This window comes from Macaca nemestrina, chromosome 4 (genome assembly GCF_043159975.1).
Source record: "Macaca nemestrina isolate mMacNem1 chromosome 4, mMacNem.hap1, whole genome shotgun sequence".
Taxonomy (NCBI): Eukaryota; Metazoa; Chordata; class Mammalia; order Primates; family Cercopithecidae; genus Macaca; species Macaca nemestrina.
This window is the reverse complement of record NC_092128.1, coordinates 7,138,557-7,159,247: the sequence shown is the minus strand read 5'-3', so window position 1 is coordinate 7,159,247 and position 20,691 is coordinate 7,138,557. Positions and strand designations below refer to the sequence as shown.

The following is a 20,691-nucleotide window of genomic DNA, read 5'->3' as shown; positions in this document are numbered from 1 at the left end:
CATGGTGAAAACCCGTCTCTATTAAAAATACAAAAACAGCCAGGTGAGGTGGCGGGCGCCTGTAGTCCCAGCTACTCAGGAGGCTGAGGCAGGAGAATGGCATGAACCCGGGAGGCAGAAGTTGCAGTGAGCCAAGATTGCACCACTGCACTCCAGTCTGGGCGACAAAGCGAGACTGTGTCTCAAAAAAAAAAAAAAAAAAAGGAAAAAAAAGGAAAAGACCATATCACCCAAACATGAGAAATTCTTCCATATATGCATACTTGTATCTAGATGACTAATCTCTGGAAAGTTATAAGAAAACCACTGGTTCTTTCCAAGGAAGGGATGGCCGAGAAAGGTAGACTAACTTAACATTGTTCACTCTTTTTAAGACCTTTGTATTTCTTATAGCTATTGCCTATTCAAAAACAAACCTGTAACAGGGAAAGAATGAAAGCTTTTCTTCAACATTTGGGACAAGGCAAGGATACCTAATCTTAACACTTATATTCAACATAGTCCTAGCCAGAACAATCACATAAGAAAAGGAAATAAAAAGCATCCAAGCAGAAAAAAAGGGGCAAAATTATCCCTGTGTGCAGATGACATGATCCTGTATGTAGAAACCCCTAAAAATTCCACAATTACTAAAATAAATGAAGTCAAGTCAAGTAGCAGGATACAAAATCAATATACAAAAATCACATGCATTTCTTTATACCAATAATGATCTGAAAAAAAATCAAGAAAACATTTCCACTTAAAATAACACCAAAAAGAATAAAACACTTAGGAACAAATTTAATGAAGGAAGTAAAAGGTTTATATACTAAACATTATAAAATATTGACAAAAGAAACTGAAGACACAGAGCCGGGCATGGTGGCTCACACCTGTAATCCCAGCACTTTGGGAGGCCAAGGTGAGTAGAACACCTGAGATCAGGAGTTCAAGAGCAGCCTGGCCACATGGCGAAACCCTGTCTCTACTGACAATACAAAAATTGGCCAGGTGTGGTGGCAGGCACCTGTAATCCCAGCTACTTGGGGGGCTGAGGCAGCAGAACTGCTTGAGCCCAGGAGGAGGTGGAGGTTGCAGTGAGCTGAGATCACGCCACTGCACTCCTGCCTGGGCAACAGAGCGTGACTCTGTCTCAAAAAAAAGAAAAAAACTGAAGACACAAATAAATATAAAGATATCCCCATGTTTGTGGGCTGGAATAATATTGTTAAAATGTCCATACCATCCAAAGTGATCTACAGCTTCAATGCAAATTTCCAAAGGCATTTTTCACAAAAATAAAAAACACAAATTTGTATTAAATCATAAAAGACCCTGAACAGCCAAAAGAATCTTGAGAAAGAAAAAGTAGAAGGTATCACACTACCTGATTTCAAGTTATATTACAAAGTGATAGTTATCAAGACAGTATGGTACTGGCATAAAAACAGACACATGGATCAATGGAACCGAATACAGAGCCCAGAAATAAACCCAAGCATATATTACAAGCTAATTTTTGACAAGTCCAATAAGATACAACAGGGAAAAGACAGTCTCCTCAATAAGTAGTGGTAAGAAAACTAGATATCTATATGCAAAAGAATGAAACTGGACCTGATGCCTATCTTACACATCATACACAAAAAGCAACTCGAAATGGATTAAATACCTAAGACTTGAAGTCATAAAGCTCCTACAAGGAAATATAGGAGAAAAACTCCTTGATATCCTCCTTGACAATGATTTTTTGGATATCACACCAAAAGTTCAGGCAGCAAAAGCAAAAACAAGCAAGTGGGACTACATCAAGCAAATAAGCTTCTGTATAGCAAAAACAAAAACAGAGTAAAAAGGTAGCACAGAGATTAGGGGAAAATATTGGCAAACCACACATCTGATAAGGTGTTAAAATCCAAAACATATGAGGAACTCACACAACTCAGTAGCAAAAAAAACCCAAATAACTGGATTTTAAAATAAACAAGGGACCTGAATAGCCATTTTTCCAAAGTCACACAAATGGTCAAATGGTGTATGAAAAGATGCTCAACACCATAATCATCAGGAAAATGAAAATTAAAACCACAATAGATATTATCTCATGTCTCTTAGAATGACTATCATCAAAAAGGCAAAGACAAAAGTGTTGGTAAGGATGTGTAGAAAACGAAACCTTTGTACACGGTTGATAGGAATGTAAATTAGTATAGCCATTATTGAAAACAGTATAAAGGTTCCTTTAAAAAAATGTAACTACCATAAGATGCAGCAATGCCTCTGTTGGGCATATATTCAAAGGTAAAAAATCAGCACCCGAGAGAGACATTTGCACTCCCACATTCATGGCAGCATTACTTACAATAGCCAAGATATGGAAACAAACTAAGTGTCCTAATGGACAATTTACTTATCCATTCAAGGACAGATGAATGGACGAAGAAATTGTGATGTGTGTATGTACATATATAAGTCCTCCCTTAATGTCATCAACAGGTTCTTGGGAACTGAAATGTTAAGCTAAATGAACATACAGCATGTTCTCAAGTAACACTGTTTCCTTCAATCTAATTTTGGTATAATGCAATGAAAAAAAAAATCGGTTTTGTCATACTTTTTTTCCACCTCTTAACCACAGTTTCTAAGAACTTACTGATGACAATGAGGACTTAACTATACAATGGAATAGTTGGCCTTAAGAAAGGAGATACTGCCATTTGTGACAACATGGATGAACCTGGAGGAAGCTATGCTAAGTAAATTAAGCTAGACACAGAAAAATACTGTATGATCTCACTTAATAAGCAGAATGGGAGGCGGGGGGTGAGAAGCTGTATATATAGAGAGCAGAATGGTGGTTATCAAGGGTCTGGGGATGGGGGATGGTTGGGATGGGAAGAAGTAGGTCAGAGGGTACCAATCTGCAGTTAGGTAAAATGAATAATTCTAGAGATCAAATTAATACACAACATGAGAACCATAGTTAATAATACTGTGTATCGAAAATTTGCTGAAAGAGATTTTACATGCACACGCACACGCACACACACGCACACACACACACAGAGTAACTACGAAAGATGAAGGATACAGACATCTGTCTGACTATAGTAATCATTTCACTATGTATACAAAGCATGTTGTATACCTCAGATATGTAAAATAAAAATAAATAAAAAAACAAAACAAAACAAAACCCGTATCCTACCTGCAAAAATAGTTTCAAATGCATTATGTCTTTGGATTTAGCAAGGAATTCACCTTTGCAGGCCCACCTACATACAACATTATAAATACACCAGGTGATTCATTGTATTATTCACAGTAAAAGATTGAAAGAAACCCAAAGGTCTATCAACAGGGGAAAGAACTGGTAAATTAAGTTGCTTATATTTCCATATAAAGGAATATTTGCAGCCATAAAAAAATGAAGGACAGTAAAAAGTAGCAAGACAAGAGGAACAAAAAACATATATATATACACATTTCCTTGTACATGCATAAAACCCATCCGGAAGGTCACAGAAGAAACCTCCGAGGTTTCTGGAGACGGAAACTGGGGGCGTGAAGGCAGGGGAAAGGGAGAGACTTCACTGCTTACCTTTTTATTCTTTTCCAATTTTAAATCATTTGAATGTATAACTTGTCTAGAAATCAAATTTTAACAGTTGAGGGAATTAACACTACAGAAAGTAACAAACTTCAAGAAAGCAGCCACCTTCACCAGGTGGATAGTTTACCGCACTCTTCCCACTCTACAGTAGTTACTGAATGCCAGTCTCCTCCCTCCACTCAGTCTGCCCCACCTGCTGGCCTGCTACAGCCTTGGTGCAGTCCTATTCCCGCACCTCCAAACACGTCCATACATTGTGATGGTCTCTCTGGGGCCACTGATTGAGAGGAAATGTGCTGTGTTTCCATTCTTGAGACAGAGTGTTTTTATTTTCTTGAGGTTTGGGATTTTTTTCTTGCAATAACAGGGTTTCTAGATCCCAGTAGGTGAGAAAGAAGTATGCTTTTATTGCATAAGGAATTTGTTTCCGATATATCAAAGTGATGATGTATGACTTTTCTTAAAGAAGTGGTTATTAGAAGAGTTAAAAATCAATGGAAACAAAAAGTCATAGGTATTGTTCCAATACTCCAGGAACATCACAGTTTGGATCCTGCAGAGGTGTGTAAAATAATGTGTAATATTACATTCTGACAACCTCAAATTGAAAAATGCACAGCTGAAGATCACTTATAGTCAATACTACTTTTCAAACTTTAAGTTCATCAAGTCTCTCCCTAATGTATTGTACTTTTTAATAAAGGAAACTGTCATATACGCTATAATACAGAGGAAAACGTTTATATACTCTTTCATTATAATTTTTCCACAACTTCCAAAATGAAGAAAAAGACATGGAAACATTAAGTTTGGAGAATAATTGTGGCAGGCAATTCCCCCATCCTAAAAGTTCAATTACCCAAACACAGGCATGATTTCTTACTAACTGAAAAGGAACTGAATTCACATATAAAGACAAGCGTGGGATTCTGTTGAGTTCTGCTGGACACAGAACACAATGCCGAAGCACTGGTTGAGCACTTGTATTCTAATAGCTCACAGTTACTGAGCACTCTACGTGTGGGAAGAGCCAGTGCCGGGTGCCTGGCACGCATCCTTGCACCTCATCAGCACAACTATCCTGTGGGCTCATCCTGGTTCACCTATTTTATAAATGAGAACACTAGCACTAGAGAAGTTAAAAAATTTGCCTAAAAACATCCAGAGTAGGTTTCAACATTGCCCACTACTTTATAATGCTTTCCCAAGAGCACTGAGACATTATCAAAACACGTTAGTGAAACAGTCTAAAACATCACAAATTTTAGGTTTAATACAAAATGCCCAGAAAAGGGCAGCGTTATTAGAAATCTCAGCATAATGTAATAATAAGAACTTATGATGATTGTATCCTTTTCCTATTTTTTCTCCTGTACAGGCATATTAAATACCATAAAACTTATTTTAGGGGTGTGTATGTGCAGTTTCAAGATAATAATCTAAAACATTTTTAATATGACGAAGTATGGCAATACTAAATTTTTTTTTTTTTGAGACGGAGTCTCGCTGTGTCGCCCAGGCTGGAGTGCAGTGGCGCGATCACGGCTCACTGCAAGCTCCGCCTTCCGGGTTCACGTCATTCTCCTGCCTCAGCCTCCCCAGTAGCTGGGACTACAGGCGCCACCACCGCGCCCAGCTAATTTTTTGTATTTTTAGTAGAGACGGGGTTTCACCGTTAGCCAGGATGGTCTCGATCTCCTGACCTTGTGATCCGCCCGCCTCGGCCTCCCAGAGTGCTGGGATTACAGGCGTGAGCCACCGCGCCCAGCAGCAATACTAAATTTTTAAAAGGGATTTTTATTTAGCCAACAGCAGAAAGCAAAAATGTTGTCCAAGTAACATGCATTTATTTTATCCCTAGGAATGTACCCTTCCTTCCACAAAGCATGTGAGATCCTGGCATGTAAATGAACATGACAGACTAGTCATGAAAATAGTGTATATTCAATTCCTTAAATTCTAAAATTGTCTTAGCATTTAACATCCAACACACTAAACAATCTTTTTTCATATTCAAAAAAATAAGGACAAATTCAGTAAATTCAGATGGGCTATTTTATCACGTAAAGTTAAAAAAAGTAAGGGTAATTTTTCAACTGATTTTCTTTTACCCTGATACAAGTCAATGAGAAAGTATGAAATTGAAACATATCACCATTTCTCAGTGCTTACAAATGGTAGTCACAAGGAAAAGCTTCCAAGGTCTTTTGTGTTGTTTTTAAAAGATATTATAATCTCATAATTTGGGAAACAATGTGTACTATTATCAAGAAACCTTTCGTATTTTGTGAAATGGAGCACTTCCCTAATTTAAGAGACTATGGAAACCTTTTTCAGACATTTTTTTAACATCCTCAGAAATGGAAATTCTTGTTAATGCTGATCTGATCAATTCCTCCTAAGTTTATGGACTATCTCTTCACAAACTACAAGCCCCCAAATCAAATTATCTGTTCAATGGTATCTGAAATCAGTTATATACAAGCATCAGAAAGCTTTTCTCCCAGCAACATAGACCCAAAACACACTACTACAAAACAAAAATTATCAAGAACATACAAAAGACATATCTTTTTTTTTTTTTTTTTTTGAGATGGAGTCTCACTCTGTTGCCAGGCTGGAGTGCAGTGGCTCAATCTCAGCTCACTGCAACCTCTGCCTCCTGGGTTCGAGCAATTCTCTGCCTCCCGAGTAGCTGGGATTACAGGCACATGCCACCATGCCCAGCTAATTTTTGTATTTTTAGTAGAGACAGGGTTTCACCATGTTGGCCAGGATGGTCTTGATCTCCTGACCTCAGGTGATCCACTCACCCTGGTCTCCCAAAGTGCTGAGATTACAGGCACAAGCCATCGAGCCCGGCCACAAAAGACATACCTTTTCAAAGCCACAATTACCTCTCACCTGGACCACTGTTCCTCACTGATCTACCTGCCATAACTCTTGCGCCTAATCATCTATTTATATCATAGGAGAGTGTCCCTCTTAAAATATAAATAAGATCATGGTGTTCTTCTTTTCAGAAACATTCAATGGCCTCCCATTCCATTGCTATTAAGCACAAACTACTGACACATCACCTTATGGTTGTGTTGAGATATACTGAAATGCCCTTCTTGTCTGTCCATCTCTAATCTTCTCACCTTCTGACTGTCCGCTCTGCTCACTCTCTTGGTCTCCACAACATTCTTCAAATAAACTCAGCACACTCTCACCCAGAGCCTTTACACTGGCTTCCTCACTGTCTGGGATGCTCTTCTCTCAGGTAATCAAGTGGCTCACTCACTCACCTCTTTAAAATCTGTGTTCAAATACTGCTTTCCATTCATATGGACCCTAAACACCCATCTATACTTCCAATTCCTTTTTTTTTTTTTTTTTTTTGGAGATGGAGTCTTGCTCTGTCACTCATGCTGGAGAGCAGTGGTGCAGTCTCAGCTTACTATAACCTCCACCTCCCAGGTTCAAGCAATTCTCCTGCCTTGGCCTCCCGAGTAGCTGGCACTACAAGTGCATGGCACTGAGCCCAGCTAATTTTTGTATTGTTAGCAGAGATGAAGTTTCACCATGTTGGCCAGTCTGGTCTCGAACTCCTGACCTCAAGTGATCTACCTACCTTGGCCTCCCTAAGTGTTGGGATTACAGGCGTGAGCCACTGTGCCCAGCCAGCCAATTCCTCTTAATCAAACTTTATTTCTACCATGGGACTTGCCAAACATGTTATAATTAACTGATTTTTTTTTAAGAGTTGGGTTACCTAACATTAAAATATAAACTCTCTGCAGAGAATTCTACCTGCTTTGTACACTGATACGATTTCCAACATCTGACATATAGAAGGTATTCAATAAATTCTATTGTCTCAAAGCCAGCTGCAGTGGCACATGCCTGTAGCACCTGCTACTTGAGAGGCTGAGGCAGGAGGATCACTTGAGCCCAGGAGTTGGAAACCAGCCTGGGCAACATAACAAGACACAGCCCCTTTAAAAAAAAAAAAAAAAAAAAAAAACCCTATGAAATAAAATATAATGGAACAGAAATAATTATCACTTCATTTCTAAATCAGTTGAAAATAAATATCCGCCCCAAAAATGAGCAAACCTATAGTAATCCTCTTTAGGATATAACTCATATTGGATTTTAAATTACTATTAAAATATTTTGCTATCTCAAGAATTTAGCAGGCTGAGCAGACCAGATGGCTCGAGCCCAGGAGAGTTCAAGACCAGTCTGGGCAACACAGCAAAACCCCATCTCTACAAAAAAAAAATACAAAAATTAGCCGGGCGTGGTGGCCCGCATCCATGGTCCCAGCTACTCAGGAGGCTGAGGTAGGAGGGACACTTGAGCCCAGGAGGCAGATGTTGTAGTGAGCCAAGATCGTGCCACTGCACTCCAACCTGGGCAACAGAGCGAGACCCTGTCTCCCCACCAAAAAAAAAAAAAAAAAAAAAAATTCAGCTAGAAAAATGTTACATTTACATCGATCAAGAAAATGTTTATAAACCAATAGTTTATGATGCACACTGGTGAATATGAAGTTATACCTGAAGTAATATCAAATGACAGCTTTTCCATTTCTTGAATGTATGCATCAAGTTCTACATTAACTTAAACATGGTATTATCCAAGCTCACAGTATCTGAGAAGGTTTATGTTATCTAGCAACCTAAAGTCAAGCCCTCTGTATTTCCCCACCTGTGATCTTCAAAGATACGGTGCTCCTTGAGATTTCTGAAAGGTAGGTCTGTTCTAAAATGTGTGAAAGGAAGAGAACCTGAAAAGGCAAGGTCTAAGAAGATCACTCATTTGGAAATGGCAAGGGTCACATCAGGGGTTATCTAAGTTAGTGTGATTTACCCTTTGGTAAATCATACACATATTTCAAAAGTTACTTTATATGCTTTAATTCTTGCACACATATTTCATGGAAAATAAATTAGTATTACCTCGACTATCATCCATTTCACCATCCCTTGAATGCTCTGATTGGATGTCTGGAGGGGTCTGAAGGACGGCCACGCTATTCTGATTTATAATCTTCAATTTCAATTTTGGTTTTGACCGTTTTCTTCTTGGAACTGTAACTGTGAGGCTCTGTAACTGAGTCATCCCTGATTCAGTCAAACACACACCATCCTGGGTATAAGTCTTGGGTGGGTCTAAAATTACAAAATCCCAAGAATACAAATTTAAACTTTCATTTTAAATTTGACTGATTACTGTTCCAAAATACCCATGTCAAGGGAATGTGACCGTAGTTCTAGAAAGCAATTACGTATCTATGAAATGCATGAATAATTAACTTCATGATACCCAATAAAAACTAGGAACAATAGGTCAAACTTTCTGGGATTATAGGCAAAAAGGCTGCATGTTTTTAAAAAATGGTCTTCCTGGGCCGGGTGCGGGGGCTCACACCTGTAATCCCAGCACTTTGGGAGGCCGAGGCGGCAGGCGGATCACGAGGTCAGGAGATCGAGACCATCCTGGATAACACAGTGAAACCCTGTCTCTTCTAAAAATACAAAACATTAGCCGGGTGTGGTGGCATGCACCTGTAATCCCAGCTACTTGGGAGGCTGAGGCAGGAGAATCGCTTGAACCTGGGAGGTGGAGGTTGCAGTGAGCCGAGATCATGCCACTGCACTCCAGCCTGGGCGACAGGGCGAGACTCTGACTCCAAAAAAAAAAAAAAGTCTTCCTGGCATTTCTATTTTCATGTCCCAATAAAAAGAGTTAGAAGCACTGCAACTAATGCAATGCTCAGCTAATCCACTATGAGCTTTTTCCTAGAAAAGATCAAAAGATAGGGATCTATTTACATAAGAGAAGAGAGAATACTCCAGAAGTTCATCTGGAAAAATCAGAGTACCAACATAATTACTAATAGGGAGAGGTAATAAATAAGTACAAATCCTGCAGATTTAATTTTAAATGTACAAAACTGTTGTTCCTTAGAACAATTCCTGTACTATCCAAATGTTTTTGTATCAGGTGCTATTAAATACAAGTATTCAAAAGAATGATTGTTTAATAAGAATATCATATTAATCACCATACTAAGTTTATTATTTTAAAAATTAAGACATTGAATTAATTCTAAAACAAATCTGTTTGCTAACTAGGCCATATTTTCTGCTAACTGATAATTAAGCACAGTAATATATCAATGAATCCAAAGCAAGTATGGCATTAATGGTTATTCTAAGAGCTGTTATTTTTGTTGCCAACTTGCTGAAATTTATAGGAGTACTGCCCCAGTAAAGCTGGACGACATTTTATGTATCATTGTGGAAATGATTACCAACATGAGGGAATTTGGATAGAACACCCATATGATTGAAGCAGGTTTGACGAGTGGTAAGCCAATTATGTAAAAATTAAGCAAAGTAAATTAATTAAATTACGTAAAGCATTTCAAATTTTACCTAGCTCTTTTACTTTTGTGACAATTTGTGCTACAAGTGAAGATTCACAGCAGTCTGAGGAAGGCACTGAAACGAAAAAAAAAAATCCAGGTAATTCTTTTCAGAAAAAGTAAAGTGTATTTAAATACTTATATATGATTAAAATTTGTTTCTATACTCATTTTATTAAAATAAATGTTTGAACACTAAAGTTAAAAGTGGTTTTTAAAGCAACAACAAAACAAGAAGTGGTGAAGGAAATACTCAAGTCATGGAGGAAAACCTGGCTAAGAAAGAATCAATATATTGGATTTTGACATATTGTCAATAACTACAAGATCATGTTCCCTGGAAGCAAAATTATAGTTTACATCTAAAGTATATGCTTTTTATTGTTTCATGTCAATTGTTTTATTAAAAGTTGTGATAAGTCATGTGTAACCAAAAGTAATATTTTTTGTAAAATACTTGTCAAAGTAAGTTTCACAAAGACAAAATAGAGTATAGCTAAGCTAATTCATTGGTTATGGACAGTAAGGTGCAAGTGAGTGGTACAACAGTGCAGACTCACAGTTTAAATTATTCTCTTACCATTAGACGCAGGCATATAGGGTCTGCACATGCTACAATCAAAACCAATGTCTGCTACATTTTCCACTTCTTCCTCAGTATTTAAGTTTTGACAAACTGCATGCATCCATCTAAAAAGACCATATTTGTACATGTTTTTTAAAAAATGGAATATACTGAGAACTGCTACCTTTTAAAACCTGTAACACTGACAGTCTTCAAACTTAAAAGCCCTAAGCCTCACATGCTCCTCCTACCTTGCCCTTTTCTCCTAACTATCCCTATTAACAGAAAACTTTCATAGCGCTAAGAAGGAAATAAAAGGAGTAAGAACAACTATTAGAGAGGAAGCAAAGCACATTACATAAGGAAGCCAATTATTTTATCATCATATATTAAATATTTCAAAGACAGCAAGGAAGCTAGTTAGAGCAAACAGGAAGGTATTCAGAAATATTACAAATGGCAGTGCTAGCATATATGTGCTCCATGCAATGCATCTAATTTGAAGTAGATATATCTCATGTAAAGCAATGTTGAATGGTAATTGGGAAATAAAGTAAAAAGTTGTCTGGCATTGGAACAAAGAATTAGTAGGCAGAGTCCCAAGAATACTGTACTACTGATGAAATAATACTATTAATAATAATATATGTTCACTGCTTAACTTCTAAAAGAGTACAACAATATACTAATGAAAGCAACGAAATATTCTTGATTTTGAAATTCCACATAATTACGTAGGGCAGGCAGAAGGTGGTATCTAATATCTAGATATCTAGTATTTAGAGCTTTAAGAAAAAGTGGTTTAAGGAGAACAGAATGTGTTAGATATTCTTCATAATTTATTAAAAGATTCAGAAACCTTCCATAAGAAATGGCATAGATGAAGGCAATAATTCTCCATCTAATTTCAAGGGATTTCTAAACCCTCAAAAAGGCCTAAATTAAAAATCTTTAGTCTTGGCCAGAAGCAGTGGCTCACGCCTGTAATCACAACACTTTGGGAGGCCGAGGTGGGTGGATCACAAGGTCAAAAGATCGAGACCATCCTGGCCAACATGGTGAAACCCCATCTCTACTAAAAATACAAAAATTAGCTGGGTGTGGTGGCACGCGCCTGTAGTCCCAGCTACTTGGGAGGCTGAGGCAGAAGAATCGCTTGAACCCAGAAGGCGGAGGCTGCAGTAAGCCGAGATCATGCCACTGCACTCCAGTCTGGCGACAGAGCGAGACTCGGTCTCTAAATTAAAAAAAAAAACAAACAAACAAAAAAAAAACTTTAGTCTGGAATTGAGAATTCAAAACAGGAAATCACTTCTGTAAGTTTCTAGGTGACTAAAAATCTACAAAGCAAAAAGTTCTGTACCTAAAACTTATGATCAAGGAAAAGCTATTTTCCATTTTCTTTTTGCTACATTTCAAAGAGAAAAGCTTTAAAAAGATGAAAAAATAGCACAATACCTATCACATTGTCTACATTGCAGAATAAGATCTTCTTCTCTATAGTTTCGATAGCAGACTGGACAGGAAGATAAGCTTGCACAAGGAGCGCACTGTGTGTAATTGTTCTGCCATTCACATCTTAGACCTGCAGATGTTGCTCCACAGTGTCTGCACCAAACACACCTGAAATCCAAATCCCCCCGAAAAGTCTCAATTTTATTTTCTTAGTTATTCAGTTACTGTAATTCAGGAAGCTACATACGAACATAATGGGGGAATGATTTAATGTGTATGTGAAAATTTTTCTGATTAGTGATATCTATCATAGCATACGTGTATTATTCAATTAAACAGATGTGGCTAATTTTTAAAAACTAAAGTGGTATGAGAAAGTTCTGAACTTGAAAGACTAGCAAGGCAAACAAATCCTAGAGTACCATTTGCACTTCCAGCCTCCTTTGGGAACTGTCTGCAATGGAGGGTCTAGGCAGTAGGTGTGATAACTTATGTCACAATCATCACACAGCAGGAGTCTTCCTGGGTCAGTTGCCTTCCCACAGGCCTCACACACAGTGCACTCAAGACACCTCCAACCTTTGCTAAGAACCACTTTAGTGATCTGTAAAAGAAACAACCAATCCATGTGATTTATGCATTAACCTAACATAATCAAATATACTATATAAATTAGTATGGTGCTTATGTACCTAGAAGCAGAAAAGAGGCAATCAACTAACATTTATTGAGCACCTACGGAGGCCCAATATTGGGTTGGGCATGTTCATATGCACTTTTAGGAGCCTACTGAGCAGAATAATAGAAAGTGGCATATATTTTAATGCCTTTTTAAAGTCCACATAATTACCTTATGCTGTATATTTAATGTCCACTATATTTATAGATATAGTGACCACATTTTAAAGAAATCAAGTAAGTTTCCCTATTACTGATACATAATTTGAAAATACATCAACAAAATCTCCATCTACGTTTCCATGCTTAAAATCAATAGAAAAAATACCAAAAAAAAATAATAATGTAAAACATGAGTTCTTAGGGACATTTTATTATCTTAGAGGATTTCTATTTAGACTACGAAGCTAGGAATTCCGAAGTTCACATTCACTCCTCTGTTTATTCTTCTCTCTCTCAAGGGTGTTAGTAGAATATTTGGGAATCTCCAAATCCCTAATCAACTCCTGAAGGAAGTCACACCATGTAATATTAAGATTGTGGAACTTCTTAAAGATCTCAAGAGACTAGGGTGTACAGATAGAACCAACCAAGTGCCCACATGATAATGACACAGCAGGTAATGAGGGTGGAGAATAAAAATTCAGATCATGAGGTAAATGAAAGCCTAAAAGATACCAGAGAAGAAAACAAAAGAGTTAAATTCAGAGGAACACCTATCAGAATGGCACCAAACTTCCCAAATCCAGATGCATAAGTTTCCAATTCTACAAGAAAACACTTTTCAAAGTACAATTCTCAACCTAGCTACACAAGCAACTGTGTGTGAAGACAGAATACGTTGTAGACACAGGAAGACTCAAAATTCAGCTCCCTCATTCTCCTTCTAATAAAGTTACTGAGAGATATGTGGAACAGAATGAGGATAAAGAAAAGGAAGATTTGGGATCTATAAATCAACAGATCCAACAAAAGACATCAGGCCAGGAAAGTTTAAGGATGAGAACAACACACCTAGAAGCTACTGGCATGTTTCAGAGCAGGAGAAGGGAATATCCAGGAGGAGGGTAGGACTCTTCCCAGAAAAAAACGGTACTTTAAAAAATAATCTTATATGATAGTTGTATAGTAGGCAAAAACAAAGAACAAATGGAGAGTCACTATTACTTTCTTGTTATTAAAAACTCCATGAAAGACAAAAGAAACTCATAGTACACTATTTAGATCTGCAGTGAACATTCACTGAGTCAAAATCAACACCTTATTAATTGAACTAAACATAGTAATACAACTATATTGGGAGAAGGAAGGAGGTGTATTTTAAGACCTAAATCAGAATTGATTTATTCATAGCAGAAAGTCGACAAAATCTAGCACTGATAAAGCAGTAAACCAGTTTATCATTTAGAGCTATAGCACTAACTACAAGAAAAAAGACCTGAAAAGATGAAAAGTGATTGCCTCAGACATGGAGGTAAAGTAATACAAGGGTTGGTTGTTCATTACAAGGCTTTTTTTTTTTTTTTTTTTTTTTTTTTTTTTTTTTTGAGACAGTCCTGCTTTGTTGCCTGGGCTGGAATGCAGTGGTGTGATCTCAGCTCACTGCAACCTCTGCCTCCCATGTTCAAATAATTCTCCTGGCTCAGCCTCCTGAGTAGCTGGGACTACAGGAATGAGCCACCACACCCAGCTTATTTTTGTATTTTTAGTAGAGACAGAGTTTTACTATGTTGGCCAGGCTGGCTCGAACTCCTGACCTCAAGTGATCCACCTGCCTCGGCCTCCCAAAGTGCTGGGATTACAGGTGTGAGGCAACACGCCCGGCCCATTACAAAGCTTTTCATGTCATTTGATTTTTAAACATGTATATTTATTAATTTGATTAGCTTATATGATTTTTAAGAATTTGTCTTAGATTACCAAGTTAATATATTATTTGCCCACATGAAGGAAATGGCCTAGGAGTAAGATCAGGGTGGCTTAGAGCAGTAGCCAGCAAACATTTCCAATAAAGGGCCAGAGAGTAAATAGAAAGTTCTGAGGGCCATATGACCTGTTGCCACTTTATAAAAACCCTGCCAGTGTAAGGCAAAACCCACTACAAATATATGTAAACAAAAGAACATGGCCATATTTCAATAAAAGTTTATTTGCAAACAAAGGAAATGGGTCAGATTTAGTCTATGGGCCAGTCTGCCTAACCCTGGCTTCAATGATGATCTGAAGATAAAGTGGCAGACAGATCTGAGGTGTTTAGTGGCAGAATTTTTAAAATATTTATTTTCATTCCTCCTAAGTTTTCTTCACAGATACCTGTGGCCCCTTTTACAACCAAACTCTCCAACTTTCTCAGTTTATATTCACTCTTCAACATACTACACTATGGTCTCTACGCCCACATCCACTCAAAACTGCTTAAGCCAGGCTCGTCAAGACCTTCTTATTCTCAAATCTAATGGAAACATTAGTGTTTGTGTTTCTTGATTGCTAGTACTTCAACACTTGAACAATTTCTCCCTCTGTGAAATTTCCTTTTAACCTAGGTACTGGGGTTGTACTATCAAGTCATTTTTTTCTTCTGCTGAACCAGTTTAGGCTTAGTTTTAAAAATTTTTTCAAATAAGATGTCATCCAGGATTCCATTCATGGTACCCTGTCCAAAATTGTTACAGATCTGTTTTATAATCTAACACGGATACATGCTTCAACTATAATGGAGTAGGTGGGACCAGCCTGTTCTCCCATAAGATACTAGAAAATTGGACAAAATGTATGAAACACTTGTTTTCAGATATTGGACAACACATAACACAGGAGACAGTGGTCTCTGAGAGGAAGGAAACACTCAGGGGGTCCTGTGATACTCCACCTAGAAACAGTTTCCAGACCGCTGCCCAGGGAAGGAGAACCTCATCAGAGAACAATCCATGGCCTCCCTGGGGTTAGGGAAGGTGAGGCAGTGGAATGTGCAGGACACAGTACTCAAAATGAAGAAGCATAAGGACTAAGAGCTCCAGAAATCTAAAGGATTCCCCTGAAGTCTTTGGCAGAACACCAAGCTGCACTGCTATAAGGCCAAAGACCCCCAACCAGGGGAAAGTACACCTACTGGGAATTTGTAAGCTGCACAGTTACCGAGCTTGCAAAAGGCTCAAAGACAAGTGAAGCCCAACCAGTCAGAGTACAAAGACAATGGTGAACAGGGGGTAGAATTCAGTAGAGATCCCAGAAAGGCCAAGTCTTAAGTATAGGGTTAAACTAATGCTAGGACCGCAGCTACCAAAGTGTGGTCTAGGGAACCCCAGTGGGCCTGTAAGGTTAAAACAAGTTTACATAATACTAGGATTTAATTTGCCTTTTTTTCACTTTAATTCATTCACAATTATACAGTGGTATTTATAGAGGCTACATGTTGTATCATATCATTACACTGACATTATGCAGGTTGTGCTTCTGTAGTCTTGTGTTATAAAATGTTCCTAGTTTTAATTCCTAAAATGGTGAATAGTCCATAGTTAAAATCCTCATAAACAAAAACTATGGAGTCCTCAGGAATTTTAAAGAGTGTTAAGGTTCTAAAACCATAAAGTCTGAAAACATCCACCTGAGAGTGAAGGCTTTCTAGACTTGCCCCAGCAAGCTTAAAAAGAAGCTTCAAAGGTATCAAACTTATCCACAAACAATCGCCTCCTACAACAAAAATTCCAACTGAGTCAATTCAAATATCCCTAGTATATTTCTAGATACTGCTGTATTTCTCAATCAATGAGACTGCAGTATCCTACACTGTCCAAAACAGCGTCATCGTATAAAAGGAACCACATACAACTTTTAAAAATAGGAATTCATATTCTAGCTCTACCAGTAACTAGGTGTTTGACAGTGAACTAATTGTCCAATCTTAACTTATGTAAGTCATATTTAACTCATCTGTAAAATGGGAATTCGGTAATTGTTGGATGGGTTAAAAGAAATACATTACTACCTTGAAAGGGATCTTATTCAATTTCCTTCGGTCCAAAACACTAAGTATTCTAAAACACAAAATCTAGTAACAGCAACTTTTATACAAAGTACAAAGAAGAAAAGAAACATATTTTATGCATATATAACTCTTATTTTTTAATTGGCTTTATATACTCTTTTTCAGTCAAATATCACGAGCAACTAATTTTAAAAGACTACATAAATTAACCGTACTAGTCTTCTATTTTGGATAGTATTAATTATAATCTTTCATTTTGATTCCTAAATTCACAAAAACCTATAATACCCTATAAAAGAAATACTAGTGTAGTTATCAACAAAGAATTCTGAGGGAGATAATGTTGATTTATTTACCACACTGACATTTTACTGACAATGATATAATACAGTCATGTTTGAAGGGCAGGGGAGAAAGGTATAAAAATCACTCATAGTTCATGACCTATCACTGAAACTGAGGTTAGTATTTATAGTACATGGTATGGCAGTACTAGAAAAGATTTACTTGTGGAGTACATTAAGACCTCTGCTGTACAGCTATACCTCCATGCTTGCTTCCAGTGGCCATGACACTTTATTCAAATATGTAAGTTTTATTAAGACTGAGTTCTTGGCTGGGTGCGGTGGCTCACGCCTGTAATCCCAGCACTTTGGGAGGCCGAGGCAGGCGAATCACAAAGTCAGGAGATCGAGACCACGGTGAAACCCCGTCTCTACTAAAAATACAAAAAATGAGCCGGGCGAGGTGGCAGGCGCCTGTAGTCCCAGCTACTCGGGAGGCTGGGGCAGGAGAATGGCGTGAACCCGGGAGGCGGAGCTTGCAGTGAGCCAGGATCGCACCACTGCACTCCAGCTTGGGCGACAGAGCAAGACTCCGTCTCAAAAAAAAAAAAAAAAAAAAAAGACTGAGTTCTTAAAAAGAAAACATCAAGAACCTTAGATTCAACTACTGAAGTATTGAGACCTGTCCATATTTAAAACCAAGCACACGATACCACTTAAAAGGTTCCCCAGAAAGCCTCTATCTTGAAATGCTTGAAAGCGAGCAGTGCTGACTCTCGATTATTACCAATTGCATTAAATATGACATTTGTTTTGTTTCTTTTGGCTATAAGGAGAAAATGTCTTTTTGTATACGAGTGAGCATAGAGGAAAGAGAATGTGGGAAAGAACAGAATGGGCTAATAATTTTTTACTAAATACTCCAGTTCTCAGCTTTTTAAATCAACAGACAAAATGAATCAGTTAAACCTAAAATCTTTGTGAATAGTATAAATTATCTTTTAAGTTAAATGCACATATTTTTATGTTTTACTTTTTCAAGACAAAAGCAGGATATTAGTACAATATAAGATTTATAGAGGAGCAAATTTCTTGAGATAGCAAACCCTTAAAAGCAGTATTTAAAGTACTTAAATACTGTCACATATGTATAGTATTCATCATACTTAACTGTGAGAACTGGGAGTTCATGTTACCACTCAAATCAAATAAAAATTCACTACATTTTTGTTAATTCAATTTAAGGATGTTTACCTTAATACTGACACAGTATGGATGGTAACACTGACCACACTGAGAACAGGCAAGTAATCTTCCTTCTGCTCCTTGGCCAAAACTGCCACAAACTACACACATATCCTGAAGTTAAGAAAACAGAACATATTTTAAATGGAGACTAAGCTAAAAATCTACAAATTTTACTTTAAAAATACCTTCTTAACTAATATAGCTCTATAGCTAGATATTGAATGACTTCTGTATATGAGATAAAGCAGAAATGTGCAAGGAGGAATTCAATGAGGAAGACAGTAAATTGTTAAGTTCAAACCTGATTCAAAGTGAACTTGTCACTACTAGAAAACAACACAACTGTATTGTGCATAGAGTTTTCTTCATCATCCTTATTTGATGAAATATCTGCAGCAGACACCTATAAAAAGCAAAATACACAAAATACGAAGTCATATTTTTCACTTGTTTTACACTTAACTGGAAAGCTTCAGAAAATTCATAATCGAAACATATATTTTTGCCAAGGTCTAGAATAACAATTCCAAATACTATTAATGCTAAAATACTACCATAAAATGGAGTCATAACATTTTATTATTCACCTAATTCTCTCTTTAGAGGTAGAATTCCTATAGACCAAGAAGTAATGAGAAAATACAATAAACCTGTCTTAGCAAGACTTGATCATGCAGAATTCTAATCAAGAAACTATAAATGATAATATTATATGTATGTACACACACAAATCTATCACTCTATTTTAGTGACACACACTTGGGATCTGCTATGTAGCTAGTCTTAACTGAGATGTACTGTAAGCATAAAATACAACATGTAATTATATATTACATGTTGAAATGGTAATATTTTAGATATATCAGTCAAAATGAAAGGCATTAAAATTAATTTAGCCTGTTCACTATAACCTTTATTTTGTTTTGAGAGGGAGTTTCACTCTTGTTGCCCAGGCTGGAGTGTAATGGTGCAATCTCGGCTCACTGCAACCTCAGCCTCCCGATTCAAGCTATTCTCCTGCCTCAGCCTCCCAAGTAGCTGGGATCACAGGTGTCCACCACCACACCCAGCTAATTTTTGTATTTTTCGTAGAGATGGGGTTTCACAATGTTGGTCAGGCTGGTCTCTAACTCCTGACCTCAAGTGATCCACTGCGCCCAGCTCACTGTAACTTTTTAACGTGGCTACTAGGAAGTTTTAAATTGCATATGTGGTTCTCATTATATTTCTATTATACCACTTTAGAATATTATTTTGAATAATATCAAAATTTCAGTATTATCCAAATGATTATCAACCAATATTGTTCAGTCTGGACTTAGTTCTATTTGACTACATCAACTAAGTACCCACTGGTTTGTTACTAATTTCTAGAGTGATTATGAAACAAAATAAAGCTCTGAACTAGAAGTTGTAGAAGAAGACAAGGAGGACAGTGCCAAAATCATAAAATACAATCCTCTTTCTTTAAAAAGCTTACAACCTAAGCCTGGAAAGACAGAGTTGAAACACAACAGGTTATGTTCAAGGTCAAAACATAAAACAATAGAATTACTTTTCTTGAGGAACAACTGAAAGAAGATTAACCAGCTGGGTGTGGTGGCTCATGTCTATAATCCTAGCACTTTAGGAGGCTGAAGTGGGTGGATCGCTTGAGCTCAGGAGTTCAAGACCAGCCTGGGCAACGTGGTGAAATCCCGTCTCTACCAAAAATACAAAAAATAGCCAAGCGTGGTGGCACACGCCTGTAGTCTCAGCTACTCAGGAGGCTGAGGCAGGAGAATCACTTGAACCCGGGAGGCAGAAGTTACAGTGAGCCAAGATTACACCACTGCACTCCAGCCTGGGTGACAGAGCAAGACCCTATCTCCAAAAAAAAAAAAAGAGGAAGAGAGGAAAGAAGGACAGAAGGAAGGAAGTTAGGACAGAAGGAAGGGAGGAAGGGAGGAAGGAAGGGAGGGAGGGAGGGAGGAAGGGAGGAAGGAAGGGAGGGAGGGAGGGAGGGAGGGAGGGAGGCAGGCAGGCAGGCAGGCAGGCAGGCAGGCAGGCAAACTAAATAGAAGGACTACATCTCAGTATTTTTCAAAACAAATACATTAAAAGCAGTTTTTTTGGTTTTTTTGAGACAGTCTCGCTCTGTCCCCCAGGCTGGAGTGCAGTGGCGCGATCTCGGCTCACTGCAAGCTCCGCCTCCTGGGTTCACGCGCCTGCCACCACACCCGGCTAATTTTTTTGTATTTTTAGTAGAAATGGGGTTTTACCATGTTAGCCAGGATGGTTTCGATCTCCTGACACGGTGATCCGCCCGCCTTGGCCTGCCAAAGTGCTGGGATTACAGGCATGAGCCACCGCGCTCGGTGTAAAAGCAGTTTTAATGGACAGTACTAATGCTTTATAAGAGCAATTTACAGTCATATGAACCCTAATAATGCCGATATTCATCACTACGGAATAAGTAAA

The 20,691-nt window shown here is 37.8% G+C and overlaps 1 protein-coding gene across 18 annotated transcripts in view; it reads right to left on the bottom strand.

Annotated features, from left to right (window-relative positions):
- LOC105474928 (lysine methyltransferase 2C) overlaps window positions 1-20,691 on the bottom strand; it is a 310,251-nt gene that overhangs the window by 83,276 nt on the left and 206,284 nt on the right. For all 18 annotated transcript variants that reach the window (XM_071094207.1, XM_071094202.1, XM_071094205.1 and 15 more), the window contains 7 exons: window positions 18,533-18,634; window positions 18,238-18,342; window positions 12,459-12,640; window positions 12,040-12,204; window positions 10,597-10,706; window positions 10,027-10,092; window positions 8,545-8,757 (listed from right to left, as the gene is read on the bottom strand). In XM_071094207.1, the coding sequence (XP_070950308.1) occupies window positions 8,545-8,757; window positions 10,027-10,092; window positions 10,597-10,706; window positions 12,040-12,204; window positions 12,459-12,640; window positions 18,238-18,342; window positions 18,533-18,634 (943 nt within the window). The remainder of the gene's footprint in view (window positions 1-8,544; window positions 8,758-10,026; window positions 10,093-10,596; window positions 10,707-12,039; window positions 12,205-12,458; window positions 12,641-18,237; window positions 18,343-18,532; window positions 18,635-20,691) is intronic.